We start from the raw sequence: 21,226 nt of genomic DNA, 5'->3' as shown, positions 1-21,226 counted from the left end.
TTTCCGTACAGACTCTCTGTTCTTTTCACAGTTCAATCCAATGCAAGTTTACTCGAAAGCTAGTCCCAGGCTGTTCAATTGTGGGGAAACCTTTGGCCCTCCAGATCCTGCTGAACTGCAACTCCCATCAGCCCCCAGTGCACATGGCCAATGATCAGGAGTGATGGGACTTGTAGTTCAGCAGCATTTGCAGAGCCCATTGTTCCGTGCTTGGGAGTCAGAAGCGGGAGAGAGCCCTGTCGTGCTCCTGCTCTGCTTGCGGGCGTCCCAGAGTGAGAACAGGGCGCCGGGCCTGTTTTGCTTTAATTCAACAACACAGTAATGTTTCCTTATGTTCTTACAACACACACTTAAATGATGTCCTCCTGATACAGTGGTACCTCAGGTTAAGTACTTAATTCGTTCCGGAGGTCCGTACTTAACCTGAAACTGTTCTTAGCCTGAAGCACCACTTTAGCTAATGGGGCCTCCTGCTGCCGCCGCATCGCCGGAGCACGATTTCTGTTCTCATCCTGAAGCAAAGTTCTTAACCTGAAGCACTATTTCTGGGTTAACAGAGTCTGTAACCTGAAGCGTATGTAACCCGAGGTACCACTGTATTTTGAACTGCATCTCCTATCCCGCCCCCCCCCCCGCAAACTGGCTGGGTTTGACGGAAGTCCAGAACAGCTGGAGGGCCCCACGTTACTGGGAGGCTGAAGTAAAATGGCGTAAAAGAACCGGAAGTTTACGTCCGAGTGTTCCTCTGAGCTTCACGCGGCGCTGCGGGGGCGGAAGCGGCTCGAGCGGCGGCGATCGTGGGAGCGTGTCCGAAGGCGAAGATGAAGCAGTCCAAGGCGGCCAAGCTCCGCCCCGGTACCGGGTGAGGAACGCGGCCCGCGCTATGCCCTCTCTCCCCTCCGCCCCGCGGCTCCCATGCCCCCCCTCACCTCGGGTGCTAGAGGAATCCTGGGCGCCCGCCGTCGCGGTCCCTTCTGATCCCCTCTTGCCGCTGCGTTTGCCTGCCGACCCTCCAATCCCCGCCCGCGAGACTTCTGCGCACGTGTAGCTTCTGATACCTAGAGGTGCCGGGGCTCAAGTCACGCCCTTCGCCTTGGGATTTCTCCACATGTGGGAATGCCGGTTGCAAGAAGCGCGGAGGTGCTCTGCGGATGCTCAGAGTTGCCCTCTTCTTTGTAACGGCTCCTCACGTCTTGTGGCCGGCGCTGAAAAACATGCCCTTTCCTAACGTGGCACTATAGGCATGATTCCTGGCCCCAGTCCCCTGCAGAGCCTGTGTCACAGAATGGTATAAGCTAAACAAGCTATAGCATAGGGCCCCCCAAAAAAAAATTAAAGGAGAAAAACCTGGATGTACATTTCCAAAATATAAGAGAAAGAACAAATAAAATAAAACCTACATACAGCAACAATGTTTTGTGTTCTGTAGGCTCCTGTGATGTAAGTAACCAGGCCTGCTAGCCTGCTCCCTAAAATATCACTGTTTTGCTCATTTCGGTATATAGGGTGCCTACATTCTGCATAAGTGGCTTTAGCTCCATAAAGTGGCTATTAGCTCCATAAATTACCATATAGCATAGATTCAACACAAAAAACAGTGACAATTTGTTGTTGACAAAGGACAGCTGGACATATAAAGGGCCCCATGAGCTTAGAGCCTCATCAAACCTAAATCAGGCCCTGAAAGGCACCCTGAGGGTCCTTTAGTCCAACCCCCTGCCATGCAGGATTCCTGCTCACTGCCATCCCAAAATTGGCTCAAACCACCAACCTTCTGGTTAACACCTAAATGCACTGACCCATTGCACCACAGAGGGTCGATTATGGGAACAGTCGTGTATCTGTGCAGTAGTTTGCCCCCAAAGTTCTCATAGAAGCAAGATTGGGCTCCAAGATTGACTAAAAGAAACACACACATACACAACAGGAGTCTCTCAAAATGAACACCTCCTATAGCGTCTGCATGGTTAGCTTGCTCCTTATCAACAAAACATAATATTGCTGTTGGTAGTTGTAACTGCTGTAGCATTTAAGAACATAAGATGAGGCTGGCGGATCAGGCCAGTGGGCCATCTAAGTTCTGCATCCTGTCCTGTCAGTGGCTAGCCAGATACTTATGCGAAACCCACATGCAGGCCTTGGGCCTTGCCCATTGTGCAGGCTTCTCATTGTGTGTGGCGGGGGATTTAAATTGTGGAATTGTGTTACAGCAAGCCTGCAGCTTATGAGGGGGTTACTTTACTGGGGATTGTGCCTAAAGCTAAAATCGTGTATAATCATAAACCCATTGGGTTCAGTGGCAGGTGGGATCGCCAAAATAATTTTCCCTGGATCCCCACCACGCTTTTTATTTTTTAGAAATCTTTTTGGCATGCATGTAAAGCTGAGTGTGCACAAGTTAAATGTGCATAAATTGTGGACTTACTGTAGTTCATTTCTGCCTTTGTTTTGATTTTTCTGATTTCTATAAATTACCTAAATATAGTTAAATGAAGGAATTTGCCATACTCGGGTTAGTGTGTAGTTTAGAAGGCTTTTAGCACTTTAAACTAGAGGAAGTAAAATGCTAAGGCTACACATTAATCTGAGTATGTAAGGCGGATATATTGCAAGTGGTTTGACTTGCTATTTTTTTAAATAACAAAACTGTAAAAAGTTATTTTGTTATGTGATGTGACAGAGATGTGACAAAGCTTTAAGTTCAAGGGGTACCAAACTTGGTACACTAGGGAAGATTTATGCACTTCTGTAGCCTTTCACTCGTGGCAAATATTTTTCTAACATTATTTATTTCATTTATTAGATTTATATACCGCCCTTCATCATAAAATCTCAGGGCAGTTCAGAGAATAAAATAAAGAATAAAAGCAAGTAACTAAGTAAAACAAAACAGCAAAACAATACCCCCCTTCCCACAGACATCTGCAGGACCTGCCTGCGCCTGCAGATGAGCTGCAGTGGTGCATGTATCTTTCCTAATATACCAAGACTGGTACCCCTTAAATTTAATACGGTATTTGTCACATCACAGAACAAAATAAATTAATAAAGTTTTGTTATAAAAATAATTTTGAGACCAACCACTTGCAGTATTTTTGGAAAGACAGTATACGGTAATTGCTCCTTCTCTCAGATGCATACCTGAAATTGATTTCTGGCAATGTAAAAGTAATCATACAAGAATCAGAGCTGTCTCCTGTTTGTTTTTCTCCTCCTACATAGTGATTATCTCCTGGCAGTCAATGATTTTTGCATTATAGTTTCCTTTAATTGGAAAACTGCTGCAGAAATTATCTTGTAACATTGAAAGGCAAGGTAGAAACATCTAAGCAAAAGTAGGAAAAGCTGCAGGCTGTTGCTTGTGAAGTGCCATGTGTTTATTTTTCCAGAAGTCCATGGCCCATTGGCCCAGGAAGCAGACATATGTGCAGAGACTTCTCCGTCTGTATACTTACAGCAAATGAAACACTCATATTGTACTAATTCTTCAAAAGTAATGACATGCACAATCTGCTTGGTTTTTGTGGGTTTTTTTGCATGGATATTATTGGTTTGTTTTACCTGTAGTTTATGCTTTATTATAGGACAGTACTAAATGGGATCTGATGACCAACTTTATCTCTTTAATAGCAAAGCATGTGAGAAAGATGCTGCCACTGTATCAAAGGAAGATTATGTTGTGGGTGAAGTGGCCAACAGTCTGTTTCAAAATAAACCCACCGCATGTGGCACAGCTTCCCTGGTCCAGCTCTTCAGTGCTCCTGAGGCTGAAATACAGCCAGTGTATGTTGCTGTGCCAAGAGTAAGCACATTTCTTTACCTATGTAATTCCCAAAATGTTAGTTCAGTTCCCAGTACTGAAGTATGCCAGCATTTGGAATGCTCGACGTCCCTTAAATAAGACTGCAAACTGTAGGTGTTAACTGTTAACAGTTCCATATTTCAACTCCTTAACCAGGCTGTGAGACTGTTGTTTGCATTCATGTTACAGACACTGAAGATGACAGATCATTTTGTTAACATAAGGATGGTCATAGCACCCTTATTTTTCACACTATGTTCTTGTTTGAAACTGTTGATACATCCTTTTTGGTGTTGCGGGCAGAGGAACAAGCAGCTGATAAATTTTTTAAAAAGATTCTCAAAAACAGCATCTGTGCCATCATGATAGGTGCCATAAAATATTGTAATGATTGTTCCTTCATTGAAAGTTTATGAAACTTAAAGGTGCTCTTAAAATATATTTGTCAGCTGTCATTAGTAATGCCTCATCTTTTTTCTGACAGAGAAGAATCAACAGAGTGCTTTGCAACCAACAAGTATTAATAGACAGAGCCTCTAAGTTACATTGGGCTTCTGAAAGCAGAATTTTATCCAGATGTTCATCCCCACCATCTCTCAAATTACCTCAAATCTGCCACCCACCCAATACAGTCTTGTTGGTTGTGTGATTACTGATAAAAACAACATAGATTTTTCTTTTAAAAATAAATAAATGTGTTTTTCAGTTTTGATAGAGGCCTGATTAATACTTTACCATTGTTGCATGAAATCTGTTTTCAGTAAGGCTGGTCCAATGCTGCACAGTTCATGTTTGTAGAGACGGCATTATAAACTCAACTCACCTGCTTCTTGTGGGGCTTCTGTAGTTTGGGATAGCCCATGTAGTATTGAATTTGATTATACAGATGCAACTTATGAAATGACCCTTGTGTGAGGTAAAAAACCTTAAAAAGAGAGTCAGTAAGCCCTTTACACCTGATTCAGTTTAATTCTAATCATCAGTATCTTTTTAAAATTGCTGTTTAAAAATACCTTTTAACATAACATAACAAAACAAGGTATTATGCTTGAGTGCCCTGAGCAATTATCTCCCATTCTAAAATTGCAAACTATTACAAAAACCATCTCAAAAGTGTGAGATCCTCAAGATTATTTTATACAGTGGTACCTTGGTACTTGAATGGCTTGGCTCCTGAACGCCACAAACCCGAAAGTGAGTGTTACGGTTTGCGAACATTTTTTGGAAACCGAACATCCGCCGCGGCTTCTGATTGAGTGCAGGAAGCTCCTGCAGCCAATCGAAAGCCACGCCTTGGTTTTCGAACGGTTTTGAGAGTTGAGCCGACTCCCGGAACAGATTAAGTTCGAGAACCAAGGTACCACTGTATCTGAAATCACATATGAGAAGTTGCTTAAGGTATTTTTTCACATAAAAATTACATGAATAAAGGAGTGGGGCAGGGGCATCATAAAACTTAAGTTGTCCCCAAAGTACATATTATCTTATTGCTGTCCGGTGACCTTGTATTTCCCCAACCCCTTGTATGACCACGTTCTAACTAATTCATTAAAATCCCTTTTCTAAAAGGAATGTAAGAAACGGAAGCTTACGGAAGAAGATACTGCCACAGAAGTTAAGAGTTCGTCTAGTAAAGGAGAGCCTTTAAAAAAAAAGCTAAAAGCTAAAAAGAAGGATATCTCTCTCGCAGAGGAAAGAGTAGCAAGCAGGTAAGTGAAACACTAAAACTGATTAAGTTCAGAATAATCAATAATGGCAACCACCTGTCCTCACTCCCCCATGGTCTGACTTGAAGACCATTAGTAAGTCTTACCAAATTCAATAGCGCTTACTCCAAGGTAGGTAGGGTTAGGATTACAGTCTAAACTGTTTGTTTTAGTTTGCAGCACTTAATATAAACAAAATTTTATCATACTTGTCATTTCTGTTGATTGGTTCTCTTTTCTGGGTCCTAGGAGTGAGACAGAATTTAGAAATATAGAGTGATTTAAGGCACATAATAAATTTTGGGTTTTCTCGTTGAGCAGTGTACATTTTATAGAATGACACTGTCGTAGAAGTAAAGGTATGCTGTCTTAGATAAAAACAATTTGAAGGCCAGCAATGATTAATAGAACAAAACTATGCACGTTCCTTCAGAATTAAACCCAACTGAGTTCAGTTGGGCTTACTCTCAGGTAAATATGCACAGAATTGCAGCATAAGCATGTGAAATATACACTGGCTCTTAGAGTATAAATTGTATGCATATCTACTCAGAAGCAAGTCCCATTTAGTCCCATTCAGTTCAGTGTGTAGCTTTCATTTATTTCACGCTCAGCCCCGCTAAGATTTGTTGACTGCTTGTTGCTTGAGTGACAGTAATTGCATGTTTTCAATATAGTTGTTGTCAGTCTCTCTAGCAGTGTTGTCTGTTCCCCCCACCCCACTACCGCTTCCCCAGACAGTGGATAAGTAGAGCTAAAATATAGATTTTTTGTGACTATTAAAAAAACACCTGCTAACAAAGTTGTACTTTTTCATGGTTTATCAAGGGAATGTGCTTTGGATGTAGCAGATGAAGAGGAGGAGAAAAAAGAAATACAAATTAAACAAAAACTGAAAAATAGACGTTCTAAATTGGTTTCCCAAAAGCTTTCAGATGAAGATGCTGGACTGAAACAAAAGAAAACACAAGTTAACCTGGCTGAGGAAATGCTAAAGAATAAAAGAACTATTTTTGTGGGCAATTTACCTGTTAGTTGTAAGGCACAGGTAAGTTTGTAGTATGTGGGCAGAGGAGTTATGGTCCCCAGTATAGCAAGTGTTCAGGAGTTTGTTGTCACATATGGTATCTCCATGCCCCCATTTTTTATCCTTATAGAAGTTTTAGCACCATATATTTTTCTGTGCTTCTTTGACCTAACTGAAGATTATATAATTCAGTTACAGATAAACCAGATTTCCCAGTTCTGTGTTTTACTACCCCCCCATTTTTTAAAGAAGATGTTGTACTTCTTGTCCTTAATACCATGAGCCAGATAAAAGTTGCAGTGCTTATTATTTTTGCTCACATTTGCTCTGACAAATTACACCGTATGCTTGTTTCAATCTAGATGCTGAAGACGTTTTTCAAAGAATATGGGCAAATTGAATCAGTTCGTTTCCGCTCTTTGGTATGTTTTGTTTGGTTGTTGATTTTTATAACATTAACTGCATGTATCTTCATGGGGAGAGAGTCTCTGGGCAAGAGCAAAATTGTGCTGTATGTGGGGAAAGTAGTGGCTCCTTCTACTTTTACCCATGAGCTATTGCTACTTCGTTCTCATACAGCTTCCGTAGCAAAAGGGTTAGTTTGGTGGCTGGCAATTTGTCACAGTAGAAAAGATGCTGGTTTTTCCTTGTTACCTACCTACTGTTTGTTCCAGTATTAAAGGGCCACAACAGGCAGCTGCGATGGTGCTGCCATTTGGAAGAAGTAAAGCTGGAGAAGCAAAGGAGGTGAGGGGGGATATGGCAGGATAGGAGCAGAAAAGCATTTTACCCAGTGTAAACCAGTTTTGGCTTGGCTTAGCCAAGGAATAATTTCTAGTTAGCACACATCCTCCCAAGTTCTCTATCTACACTCTTCCAAATGGTGATGGGCTTTGAAGCTAGCAGGAAGTGCATCAACATGACCTCAGAAACCCATGTCCTTCCTCCAGCAAGAGATTAGGGAAGGATCTAGTGTGGTGTTGAGTTCATAATGTGATATGATAACGGAACAACACCTACCAACTAATGCACCACTTTTCCCCCTTCCCTTTCCAGATTCCAGCTGAGGCTACTGTATCCAAAAAAATGGCAGCCATAAAGTAAGTTATAATTTTTAAATAATTTTTTATAAAATGTGTTTAATTTTTAGAATGGGGAAACTCTACACATTTTCATTTAATATTTTTTTCTTTTTAGCAGTTAAATTTTGTTAATTGTTGTTATTTTCAAAATAAATACATTCAGTAGGTTTGCTAAAGACCAGGGGTTCTTTCTACTGTTCTGGAACAAACTGGGAACTGATGTTATTCTGCCATTCATTGTGTTGATTGGTATAAATGGTAGAGCAGTGAGTAGTACTTTGTGCTATAGGTGTGGCATAATAAAGCCACGTCCAACTTCCTACCTGGAAAAGGTAGAAACTATTTTTCTACCCAATTTCTTGCTATTGCTGATTGATTTCAACATCCATTGTGCCAAACTAGTGTATTTTTTAGCCAAATGAAGACTCCTTAAGATGCTTCCCAACGGGGCAGGAAGTCTCTCATTCCAGCAAAATTATCTTACAGTTTTGTACTGATGAAGAAATATCAGAAGAGACTGATCCTGTGTATTTTGGATCAAGAACGTATACAACTAGGCAGTTCCTTAAAATGTTTGCTAAGTGCCATTGAATTCAGTGGAATTTGTGTCTTAGCAAACATACTGAGGATTGTGCAATATATTCTAAAGCAGGGGTAGAGAAACTTTGGCTCTCTAAATGTTGTTGGACTCAAATTCAAAGGAGGATGGGAGCTGTAGTTCAACAGCAACTGGAGGGCCACAGTTTCCCCACCCCTGTTCTAAAGCCATCTATTCAGCTTTCAAATGTATATATGTAATTTGTAATTAAATGTATAGTAAACTCAATTTTTTTTCCTTCAGGCGAATGGTGCATCCTAATATGAAGTACATTAATGCTTATGTCGTTTTCAAGGAGGAATGTGCAGCCAATAACGCCTTAAAATGGTATTTTTAAAAAAGAATACTTGATGCTGGATTTTATAAAGTATTATGACATGCATTTAATCAAATAAACCTTAACAAAAACATATCCTAAATTGTAAATACCTTTTCTGAAGTAACACACTGTGGGTAGGTAGCTGACTGTTTTTTTCTGATTATTTTTTCCTGTTGTGGCTTTAATAGTAATGGAACAGAATTTACCAGTGGATTCCACATAAGAGTTGACCTTGCTTCAAAATCTGCATGTGTAAGTAATTCAGTTGCTGTAGGAAGAAACTCCCCGCCCCTAGCTGCTTCCTTAGACTGTTGATTCAATTCTTCTTGTTCACTTGTTTTACAGCACGATAACAAGAGATCTATTTTTGTGGGAAATCTCCCTTATGGTAAGTGTTAGGTGAAATTTTACACTCTTCTTTTCAAATCTATGTAGAATTCTCTTGCAGAAAAATGACAGTTTCAGACATCCTTATGAAATACATTCTTTTTGTAGCTTTTGCAGACTATAAAAGATTTAGACTGCATCTAGAAAGCTTTTAATATAAATGTATACTCATTTTTAAAAGCTGCTTTCAGATATATCAATAATAATTTGTTTTGTCACAAACAGATGATGCATGTGGTGTATTGTTACAGCTTAACAGAAATAGATGTACTGCAACAGTTCACATTAAAGTAGTTGTTGCTGGTAGTAAAAAGTCCTACGGTTAAATCTTAAATGAAAATATTTTGAATTTTTGGCACATACCTAAAACTATTATGTTTTAACACCATACTTTTTTTAAAAAATGTTTGCTTACAGAAATTGATGATGATACAGTAAGAGACCATTTCTCTGAATGTGGAAATGTAATCAGTGTACGAATTGTGAGAGATCGGAGCACAGGCATTGGCAAAGGTTTTGGTTACGTTCTGTTTGAGGTACGTCGATAGCTATTCAGAATCTGTGATGGAAGAAACTTAACATTGTATTAACACTGACTGAAGGGTATCTGGTGTCATATGCCCAGCTGTTAGCAACATTAAAACTGTTATGGCAGTTACAATGATGCACCTTCTAAAGAGTTGATAGAAATTGCTGCCAATTCCACTGAGGGTGACATCATAGCTAGACACCTCTACAACTGAATGGTGCAGCGTTGGGGACCTGTCATCTGTGACAACTGACTGTGCTGACTGGAGATTTTGGGAGTTGGAGTCCAAAGCCCCACAGGTTCCCAATCCCTGGCGTAGGGAAGGCGCCAGTTATCATGCATTAACTTCTACAGAATTGAAAACACAGTTCAAAGCAAGCAGTCTCATGCAACTTGATTCCTGAGTTTTGCCGAGTATCACCTCTCTGCTCTGAAATATCTATAACTGAATTTGTAGCCAAGCAAATAGAATTGTTCTCATAAGAACTAAAAGCTCAGTCCTCATCTGTCTTATTCAGAAGCAAGTCCTACTGAATTGGGGTTAAGATTGCAGAGGGAGGTAACAAAATTCAAATCCTGCTGCTAGCATATGGTGTCTTTACTTTGTCTCACTTCTAACACCTTCACAGAGTCAGTATTTTTCAACACACTCCCAAGCTGATGTGCTGGGCCATCTATATTTAATTTTTCAGTGACGTGTTCATGGGGAGGGGGGAGGATTAAAGGAAGAAAGTTGAAGTAGGAAACCTTGTTTGCAGCACAGACTTGCTCATACTTGATGTGTTTGCAAGCAGGAAAATTTGCATCCATTTCATGCTCCAAATAATAGTTTAATGTGAAAGAAGAAAATTGTAGGCAATTGGATAGCTTTCCAGTGGCTATGTTGCTTCTGTTTACTGTGCATTTGGGGTAGACCTGTATTTCCTTGTTTTAAAGTAGATGTGCTGGCATGATTTTTTTAAAAAAACCAACCCCCCCCTTTTAATTTAGCTGCTTTAAATATTTTTGTTTTATTGTTTATTGATTATGTTCTAAAGTGGTTTTTTATTTTTGTGAATTTTTCTGAAAGGAAAATAAATATTAGTTACTAAGATGTAAGATGAATGCCTAATTTTAGATGTTGCCCTTTATTTTCCTTAAAGACTACAGATTCTGTACACCTTGCACTGAAGCTAAACAACTCTGAACTGAAAGGAAGAAAGCTACGAGTGCAACACTGTGTGCAAAAAGAAAAAGCTCCACAGAAGAGTTTAGTCAAGAATGTAAAGAGTCCTGTTGGACTGAAGTATTCAAAGTCTTCTTCACTGAAAAATGCAAAAGGATTATCGAGTCACTCTTTTGCTGGTGAAAAAGCAACCCCAGTGACAAAGAGCAAAAAAACCAAGTCAAAACATATAATGAAGAAGAAACCGAGAAAATCCATTTGAAATAGTTATGCTGCAAGTTTTGAATTGTATTTTTAAATAAATTTTATTTCCTAGTCATTTGGGAGTTCTGCATATTCTGTCTCCAGAGTTTGAGTTTAGAAATTAAGATGGATTAATTCATAATATTAACAAGAGAAGTCACACTAAGAAAGTTCAACACATAACAATTCTACTAGCCCGTCTCCACTCACTATGTAGTGATTTGGGGTCTAAAAGGGAAAGAGACAGTCTACTCCAGTAAAGTTTACTTAAAGAACATTTGCTAACCACAAGCATTTGATCATTTACAAACCTGTTTTTACTAGTGATTGTCCTTTCTACTGTTACATTAAGTTTGTTTCCAAACCTTCAGCAGTATACTGTTGCACACCACCCCAATCTCCGAGCAGTGTAAGATTTCAGGGGTTCCAGGTGCTTCCCTAGGGTTCGTGTTTCCATTGGAAAGATTTACAGTGGAGACAGGTGTATTCATGATATATGGTCTGTTTACACATATATACCACGAGCCTACAATGTAGGCGTTCACAGCATTAACACCCCAAGAGAGTCTTCCAGCTTCTAGCTCAAGGTAATCCGCTGTCCTCAAGGCCTTTTTGGGTGCCCTTTGGCAACATTTGATGCCTCCCACCCCTGCAGGAGGAAGGTAAAGGGACCCCTGACCATTAGGTCCAGTCGTGACCGACTCTGGGGTTGCGGCAATCATCTCGCTTTATTGGCCAAGGGAGCCGGCGTTTGTCCGCAGACAGCTTCCGGGTCATGTGGCCAGCATGACTAAGCCGCTTCTGGCAAACCAGAGCAGCGCACAGAAACTGCGTTTACCTTCCCGCTGAAGCGATACCTATTTATCTACTTGCACTTTGTGCTTTTGAACTGCTAGGTTGGCAGGAGCTGGGACCGAGCAACGGGAGCTCACCCTGTCGCAGGGATTCGAACTGCCGACCTTCTGATCGGCAAGTCCTAGGCTCTGTGGTTTAACCCACAGCGCCACCTGGGTCCCTGCAGGAGGAAGAGGACCCACCTATTTGTCCTCTGGTGCTGAGCCACTTATTTAGAGGGCCATTATCAAACCAGGAAGCTAGCCTGGCTATTCCAGGAATTTGAATCCTTCCTTAAATTTTAGCCCTTGCTGGATCCAAGAATTATAAAGGTCCCTGCATCTAGCCTACTTCCACCCCCAAAACTCATAACAATACTTTTAAGCTGAAAATCACCACATTATCAAATTGCATCTCCATGTCCAAGTTTAAATGTTCCTGCTTCTGGAGATTTTTTTAAAAAAATATTTCCCGTATTTGAACCAATTGATGAAAATACTTTTAAAGAGAATGCATATTACTTCATTCCTGTATTTCAAACTTGCAACTGTTCCTGTTGTATTGTTGTTGTTATAAGAATTTTAAGGTCATATATAGATATATAAATGTTCATAACTATATATAGAAACCACATCTGAAACCCGCACAAAAAAGGTCCTGAACAAATTGACCTCATATTTCTCTGCAAGGTCAAAGTGGAAAACCTCCCCATTGTCTCTTTCCTCACAAATCCTGTCTTAAGGGCACATTCAAGATAAGAACAGGGTGTGAGCCTGTGACCTGTGACCTAGATTCAGGAATTAAGTAGTTCTAATAACAAAAGAGTGGCCAAAACCCAGATAATGAAATCAGGTAACTTGCCACAGGAGAAACAATGCACTCAGGTTTCTGATGTATCTGGGGGTGATCTTGGACTCCAGGGTGGCAAATTAAAAACATCTATATAAGGGCTTGCGTGTATGGCTCGGGGTCCTCCTCTCTCCTGTGTGTGGGGGAGCACCCTGTTGCAACAGTTAATAAAGATCAGGCTTACTAGCTGCTTTGCTTCTCAATATTCTCTGGTTGCGCTGGTATTTTCTCCTACCGATAGAGAACCTACAAAAGGACTTTATATGGGCTCTTGGGTACCCCACAAGGGAAAAGGATAAGTTTTTATTTATATCATTATCTTTGCAGCGGGTATCCCAAAAAAGTCCATGTAGCATCTAGTCAGGAGAAACTTGGCCATGCTAATCATGGATTTTTGTGGGTTGTGTAACAGAACAGACTTCTTTGATAGACTTGGTTTATGAACCCAAACTGACTCCCAGGTTGCCACCTGAGCTGGCTGATACATGTAAACAATTTATTTGTGATTTTGGTCAGTTCAGTGACAGGTTATAGGGGAAATGAGTGTCGATTAACAAAATTTAAGAGGCATTTGTCTAATATAAATAAACTTTGATTAAGCCATCTGTTTCTTTGAAGACGGCCTGCTTGACTTCTAATCTAGCACAGGAAACTACTGGGGAATTCTCTGTACCAACCATCAAACATATTGCATGGAAACTGCAGCAGTGCTGATCCCACAAGATTTGCTAGTACTGTATCCTAGCAGTTTTATGCCTACAACGTAAGAGCCTCTGCGGCGGGTTAAACGCAGCGAGCTCGCGACACCCTTACGCAGAGGTTAGCCTGGGACACGCTTAGAGTAAACGGACTCCCGGTGACACTAAAACAGACGTGACTCCTTCCACATAGTTTAAGGGGGCGGGGGGAGGAAGAGTCCCGCGCGAACCCACCACGCATGCGCCGCCCTCCCGCAGAAAGCGATGGGCGCGTGCGCAGTGCCGCTGGGAAACGGCTCGTTTTCCTGCCCATGCGCTCGGCTCGCGGTCGCTGGCTGATGACGCGCTCCGCCCGCCGAAGGTAGCGTGTGTGTATGTGAGCGAGAGGAGCCGCGGTGGGCGGGGTCTTCCTCTTCTGCTGGCTCCAAGGTGGCTGTGAAGTACGAGGCGGGCTGGGCAGGCAGGATGATGGGGGGAAAGAGCAGCGCCATCGCCGCGGGCCTCTGCGGGGCTCTCTTCATCGGCTACTGCATCTACTTCGACCGCAAGAGGAGGAGCGACCCCAACTTCAAGAACCGGCTGCGGGAACGTGAGTCGCTCTCGGCCGCCCGCCTCCTCGTGCAGCCGCTTCCCCACCCCGCGCGGAGCCGGCCCTGGGTCGCCCCTCCGACCGGCCCCCCTCCCCGCCCCCCGCTCCATTGGCGCCGGGCCTGGGAGGGTGGCGCTCCGGAGAAGCCCCGCTGCTTCCGAGGCTGCGGTTCCCTCGCCATGAGCGGGCGCGGGGATTTTGCGGTGGCCCCGAGGACAAAGCAAAACCAGGCCTCCCAACTGGGCATGCCTCTGGCGTGGGCGACCTTCTTCCCCTTGCTCCCTTGCATCGCCAGGCTCGCCTTCATTTCAAAGGTCACAGGCTGCAGGTGTTTGGATGAGGATCGCTTCACACGCTGTTAGGACCCACCCAGTGTGTATCTTTTACTGGATGCACGCAGAAACCTTTTGTGTGTGTGTGTGTGTGTGTGTGTGTGCAGCAAACACATGCTCCCTGCTGCATGAATCCTCCTGGAATTTGGGATTGGCATTCTGCGGTGGAAATGCATGGTGATGTATATCGTGTTTCCTGCCACGTGTTTTGAGAAGGGTCCCTGGGAGTGCAGAAGCTTGTTGCATTTTTGATACTTTGTTTTGCACAGGTTTCCAAAAACTTAACTATCTTAATCAAGCTGTTGAGATTTTTCCTCCTGCATGGAGCCCACCTAGGTTATTTTGTCCCATGTTCATCCCTCTCACACTGTGATTGGGTTTGTCACCTTTCAGGTGTTGCAAAGTGAACATATGCAGCCTTTTCTTCTCATGTAGACTTCCCATGTGATTTAGAATCCTAGAGAGTTCAAAGTCCCCTATTACACAAGTACCCCCTGAAAGGTGATGAAGCCTCCAACGAGCCCAGATGGAGGAAGTGGACTCACAGGGAGTGGGAGAACGAATTTTGTAAAGTTAACCTGACTTCTTAGGTACTTACTATACTGTTATGCATTCACAAACCCTCCTGGTACTGTTGCTGTTATAACTTCCAGGATAAGGATGGATGCAAGAGGAAAATGTAGAGTTATCCAAAATGCAGAACGTTCTCTCGTACTTCTGCATTATTTCACCTCTTCAATAAAAAAACTCACATTCTTTAACATGATCATTCTTCCTTAAAACACACGCTCACAGAAACTGTTTTAAGTGTCAAATTGTGAAACATGTTCTCAGAATTGAGCTGGTAGCTTTTCTGTGCTGATTTTTTTCAGGGATTTATACAAACAATATAAATATTTTGTGCTTTGTCTTCACTTCTTGATAACATTTTCTTCCAGTACGGTTTGCAGTAGAGCATGATAATGCAATAGGAAGCAGTTAACTAGTCTCTGGGTGATGGGGCAGTCAAGTGATGTTGGGACATGTGATATGTTAACTGTTTCTCTGTAGCTGTTCAGTATTCCTGCCATTCATGTGACAAATTGAGGCAGAATAGCTCCCCCACCCCAGAAGTGTCCTTCAAGGCAACATTGTATTTAATTATGCCACTAGGTGGTAGGGCTTCTCACAGTTATTAAAATGTTACCTCCACTCCTGGTCGCAGTGGTCCTCCTACTGTATAGAGCCTGCAGTGTTCTCAGGGGGAAATAGTTTTATCCTAGGAAGTGTGTTTCCAGGAAGTATAAGATGTAATTTTATGTAAGTTCTTATAAATAATTCTCTATATACAGGCCTTTGTAGATGGTTGCTTATCCAAATATGGACCCTTAGCTATATTATGTTTTATTTTTATATGATATTTTGAAATGCCCAAGTGTTGTTCTTCCCCCTACGTCAGTTTGGAGTGCAAATAGTATTGTGATTCAAAGATCAATATATCCTTTTTTCAGTAGATTACCAAAATATAGAAACTGAAAATGCATGGTGTGTTTAATTCATAGGACGGAAGAAGCAGAAACTCGCCAAAGAAAGAGCAGGACTTTCAAAGGTACTGATACCTTGTTGTCTTGAGTTCAGTTTTAGTTGTGGTACATTATACATGGTGTACAGAATTCATTTCAAATTGGATTTTGGCTTGAAATTACCATACAGGCAGTGACTATTTTGCACAAGGGTTCTTTTCCTGACCCCCCACACGCATCAACAAAGCACACATAAGTCTGCCCCATTCCACCCCATTTTGGGGCCACTTCTGGGTTGGCAGCGACAAGCTTGTGCATGATTGTGTAATAATTGGACACGTAAAATGGTTGCTGTCTGTAGTAACAGCTTTTTTTGATCTATGTTAGTCAACTTGAATCCAGTAGTAGATAGGTAGCCGTGTTGGTCTGCCATAGTCAAAATAAAAAATTCCTTCCAGTAGCACCTTAAAGACCAACTAAGTTAGTTCTTGGTATGAGCTTTCGTGTGCATGCACACTTCTTCAGATGCACACGAAAGCTCATACCAAGAACTAACTTAGTTGGTCTTTAAGGTGCTACTGGAAGGAATTTTTAACTTGAATCCAGATCATTTCCTGCACCACTCACTGAAAATGTATTTCATGTTTTCTGGCAGTCGCCCTTGCTCCCCAAATCATAGGCAATTCAGGAGAATTACTGACCCCCAGAAGACTGCTTTTTTGAGGGGGGAGTGTTGAGGGGCTGGGGACAGCACTTTCCATAGCCCCCCTTCCATGGATATATGTCTAAATTAATTATTTCCATGGAAAGAAGTTTCACAGAGTGTGGCTCAGTTCTGTAGCAAATGCTGATATGGAGGTGATCTCAGGAGTTCAGGCATCTTGCCAATGTTTAAAAACCTAACTTTAAAAAAACCCTACTAGAATGCTCTTAAGTACTGTATTTAAAAGCATATGTGAGGAACAGGATGTTGTGACATAAACGGCTGATTGCATAAATGTCATTGTTACAGTTGCCTGATCTAAAAGATGCTGAAGCTGTTCAAAAGTTCTTCCTTGAAGAGATACAGCTGGGCGAGGAACTACTAGCACAAGGTTGTTGAAATTTTTACAAATGTGAGGGAATGGGGGAGTAAAAGATATTACAGTTCAAATAATGTTAATTTTTGAAATGGAACATAATGGGAGACAATAGTTAACTGAGGGCTTCCTGGTTTGTATGCATGTGGAGTGGCTATGTGCAAGGCAGTGAGATTTGTTTATATCTCAGCTTAATAAGCCTAGATATCGTCATCTGGATTCAACCATTGTTTAATAAGATAGCACATCTTAACTGTCATGGCATATAAATCTAATACAGATTTAGTACCCTATCCAGACTGGGAATCACCAATGTACTGGCCAGATGTGTGGACTGCAACTCATTTAAGCCCCAGCCAGCACAGCCAGTGGTCAGGGATGATGGGCATTGGAGTCAGTAACATCTGGAGCTACATTGCCACATTGGCTACCCTGATCCAGGCTGCCAAAGACCAGTCATATTAAAAATTGCTTTGTTAAAAGTCAGAAATTTCCTGCCATGATCACGTTATCATCACAACCACCCTATCTTAAAAAGATGACATAATAAATGATAAAATCTACCTGGGAATTTTCTATTCCAGTACTCGGTTCTTGGATACTAAGCCATCCAAACAACCCAAATATAGTCTGAAGGGTAGTTAGGAATTATTTCTATTTTATTTTCTATTTAAAAATGGCACCTGGGATTAAAGTGTTGGTAAATTGATTTAAATTCCCTTGGATATACAGTAAGATTTGCTATTAACTGAAGATGAGTGACAAATGAAGCCTGAAAGTGCACAGCTAATGATTGTCCTTTTTTCTGGTGACAAATCATAAACTGATTGTTTAATCAGTTTTGCTTTGAGATGAAAGATAAGCCCTCTTCAGCTTTTCAGAGGTTACATGGGAAACTAAAGCATGGAGGGGCTGCTTATGTCACCTCCACTCCTAGCAGCCCCATCCCTGCCAGAGCCTTTATGGGCTGATGCCAGAATTCTGAAGGGGTGTCTTTCTAAGTGTGTTTAGCTAGCATCCTCCTGAAGGCCAGGGTAGAATCATGGTAGGATTCAAAGTATATCTAGGCAAACAGACAAAGAATCCCTCTACTGACCTTGCCATTTAATGTGAGAAGGTTCAGGGTGCAGTCGACAAGGCTATTGGAGATCGAGCTGGTATGCTCTGCTTCTCTATACTCTATTTGGTTCATTTGTTCTAAATAGTCCATTTGTTCCATTGATGCTTCCAAATCTACTTTGAAGGTGAAATTTATGGCATGCAATTTAAAGCCAATTTAACATGCTTCGTATTTTACAGGAGAATATGAAAAGGGTGTTGATCACTTGACAAATGCCATTGCTGTGTGTGGACAACCGCAGCAGTTACTACAAGTTCTGCAGCAGACGCTTCCACCACCAGTGTTCCAGATGCTTCTCACTAAACTCCCCACAATTAGCCAGGTATGGAAAGCTGTTTTTTGCCCTCCTTTTTGCACTTTGAAATAGGAGTAGTCGCAATCAACATTGTTTGCCTGCTTCTGTGCATGTTTGTTCCCACTGATTTTTAACAGCGTTGCTGCTCCCAAGAAAGTGTGCTCAGGGTTGCAACTTTACAAATAGTTTTTGGTGGTTTTGCTGATACTGAGACAATTGCCTAATTCATCACATTGGTAGACTTGGCTTTAAAATCAGGGAGGTATTCTAACTGGAATTGAGCAAGTGGTGGCTCTGTTTTGTTTCATTTAGTGCAAATACATCCCATTTTCAGCTCTAGTCCTCAAAGCAGCTCAGAAGATACAATGGGCACTTGAAACAAAACAGCTCCACTTGAGCAGGAACTAGCATCCCACAAGGCAATTGGTGTTAAAAGGCCCTGGGGATCAGTCCAGTGGGAACAGAAGCAGGCACATGGTGGTGTTTTTGCCTTTCTCATATTATGGCACAATTCTGACTTCTCAAGCAGCTCATGCAAGCAGCGTTTCTGGCAATTGTGTCTACTGCCTGCTTGCTTGCTGTCCTTGAGATCAAGGACTGCTTGTCAGAACAACTGTAGCTCTCAAACCCCGTAATATTCATTCCTACTATATGCAGCTACTCTGGGTTATATCCAGAAGTGTGTTTCTGTTAACTCTTTTGATGCCTCTGTGAATGGAAGCAGGGGGCAATTTATTTTCTATCCTGCCTTTCTTCCACTATGAAATCCAAGATGGCACACATGTGGTTCCCAGGCAGTCTCCTATCCAGCCACTGACCAGGCCCAGACCTGGTTAGCTTCAGCAAGTTATCGGCCTCGTTTTGCCTTCAGGCCATCTCCTGGGCAGCGTGGAAAGGGGTTGCAGAGGGAGGCGGGGGAATTAGTTACCTCCTGCTTTCCATTCACAGAAGCTTTCATTGAATCAGTGAGCCTTCTGTGAGTGGAACAACACAGTTTGATGCAACCCTGTTGAAAGGGTTGAAGCAGATTTCCAATGTGCAAGAGCAGTTGATTGCTTCCCTTTAATAAGAAGCGTTTACTGTGTCTGAACAAACTCACATATAACTCAAAACTAAAGGGAAAAGATGATCTAGTAGTTTTATACATTCCTAGCTCCTGGGATGTCCTCTGATAATGTGTTCTGTGAAAGGCCGCTTTTGAGGATTGTCTGTAAACTTCAATTGGTTCATGATGCAGCTGTCCACCCAGCTCCCAAATCCTAAATGACTGGGGTTCAGAGCTTGCCCTTAACTTCATGTCCCATCATATCTGACCATTTGCTATTCTGGTGGGACTGATGACAGTTTTAGTCCAATTTCCCGGAGGCCACCATGTTTGTTAGCCCTGTTCTGTGGTACAGTTTTGCTTTAATTGTCAGTGCCACCTGATACTAGTGCTAACAACGGGTGGTATAAAGGGCAGGGTGGCATTTATGATGGATTCCTCACAATAGAACTTTCCCTATACCATTTTGACAGCCCCATCTGTTCAGGAGGTTAGTTCAAACCATATTGTTCAGGGGAGCATATCTGGAAGTATGAATTGGACAAGATATTCCTGAAAGAGAGGAGTTCCAAAAGTGGTTGCGGCACCATGAGGAGCAGTAAAAACCCTTATTTCCGCATGAGTTCCTTTTTTGGAAGCCACTGGGTAACATTAGATGCCATGCAAGCAGGTTTCCTCTTTCTTCCCCATGCCCCCAACCTACTCTGGAGGGTCCCCCAACATTCTTGAGCATATTTTAGGCAGCACTCAGTTGCAGAGGACAGGAAGTGGACTCCCATAGCATGGCTGGATGTTGCTTCCACTGGCAAATGGACACCTCTGGATTTCACCCACATTTCTGACAGATCTAAAACTTGAGTTAAAAACAAACAAAAACAAATCAGACCTGGGGTTCTGAAGAGCTTGCAGCTGCAATCAGAATTTGGAAAATGGGCCACACTATAACTGCTAAAGGGCTTTTTCAGTGTTTTCATTCTGGCTTAACATAAGAGACCTGCATAACCAAGATTTCTTGGTATTTGTTTCATTTAGTTAATTTCAAGCTAACTAAAGCAAGTGGAGTAAAATATTAACAGCAGCAATAGATGCAAGTTTAATTACTGGATCCCAGGTGCATCAAGTTTGGTTGATGTTTGCTTGGCCAAATATTGCACAATTTCATTTTAATAAATACTGTATTTTGATTAGGAAGCTTATTAGATCCTTGCTGCACTTGCTGTTTACCTGCTGTTTTCTTACTAGTGTTGATTTTCACAGAAGAGGGAGAATCTAAATTTAATTTTGCAGGTTCATCTCATTCTGTAATTTACCTGATGAGAGAGAGTCTTATTACTCTTAAGATGATTCAAATATTTTCTTTTACAGAGAATTGTAAGTGCACAGTGCTTGGCTGAAGATGATGTGGAATGAGAAATTTCAGCTGGCAAAACAAGTGTTTCCTTAGCCCAAAATATGAGCATCACTGGGGGGGAAGAGCAGGGTAAAGGAGTAAGCATAGAACTCATGAACTGTATACCACATTTGAACCGACCAAAGTTAATTTTAACTTTGAGTGGGTTGGTTTGGCTGGACTTTATTTATTATCTAGTGCAAAGTGTATTTTGATAAATTCATTTTATAAATACACCATGTTGAGTTATAAAAAGTATCATTAATGTCATTTATTACCGATACAGTTGCAGCATTGTACATATAAAAGATGTATTACTACAACATAAAAAACCCTGTGCTCATTTTTGAAAAACCCAAAGCTAAGGCATTAAAAGACGTACCTGCCCTCCCATGTGTATGTGTGCTCATTCAAATGTCAAAGGGATAGTGACAAATTTCAGAATGTTCTGTACAGCACCCAGGACTATTATTTTTCAGATAGCTCTTATTAACTTTATATTGTCTTTGGTTCTTTGGATCTAATGGACCTACAAGGCATCTTACACCAAGTAAAATAACAAAGCAAAACAATCATTTTGAAATCCTAAATCATTTTAAATGCAGTTTTACTGTAATCAATCTCGAAAAATATAA

General features: G+C 41.6%; 2 protein-coding genes across 2 annotated transcripts; both read left to right on the top strand.

Annotated features, from left to right (window-relative positions):
• Nucleotides 1–706: 706 nt before the first annotated feature.
• RBM34 (RNA binding motif protein 34) lies at nt 707–10,934 on the top strand. The gene is made up of 11 exons (XM_083495987.1): nt 707–862; nt 3,631–3,802; nt 5,372–5,511; nt 6,337–6,556; nt 6,898–6,957; nt 7,592–7,635; nt 8,459–8,542; nt 8,723–8,786; nt 8,880–8,922; nt 9,339–9,457; nt 10,593–10,934. Exons 1-11 carry the CDS (start codon nt 822–824, stop codon nt 10,875–10,877), a joined length of 1,272 nt encoding a protein of 423 aa, XP_083352113.1. The 5' UTR covers nt 707–821; the 3' UTR covers nt 10,878–10,934.
• A 2,631-nt stretch (nt 10,935–13,565) lies between these two features.
• Nucleotides 13,566–20,984, top strand: TOMM20 (translocase of outer mitochondrial membrane 20). Its single transcript, XM_083495007.1, has 5 exons — nt 13,566–13,828; nt 15,702–15,748; nt 16,675–16,756; nt 18,041–18,183; nt 20,567–20,984. The coding sequence occupies exons 1-5, from the start codon at nt 13,705–13,707 to the stop codon at nt 20,609–20,611; spliced, it is 441 nt and encodes a 146-aa protein (XP_083351133.1). The 5' UTR covers nt 13,566–13,704; the 3' UTR covers nt 20,612–20,984.
• Nucleotides 20,985–21,226: the final 242 nt, after the last annotated feature.

This window comes from Podarcis liolepis (genome assembly GCF_965112155.1).
Source record: "Podarcis liolepis genome assembly, chromosome: 3".
Lineage (NCBI taxonomy): Eukaryota > Metazoa > Chordata > Lepidosauria > Squamata > Lacertidae > Podarcis > Podarcis liolepis.
The sequence above is the reverse complement of the archived record's forward strand: the minus strand, read 5'-3'. Positions and strand labels throughout refer to the sequence as shown.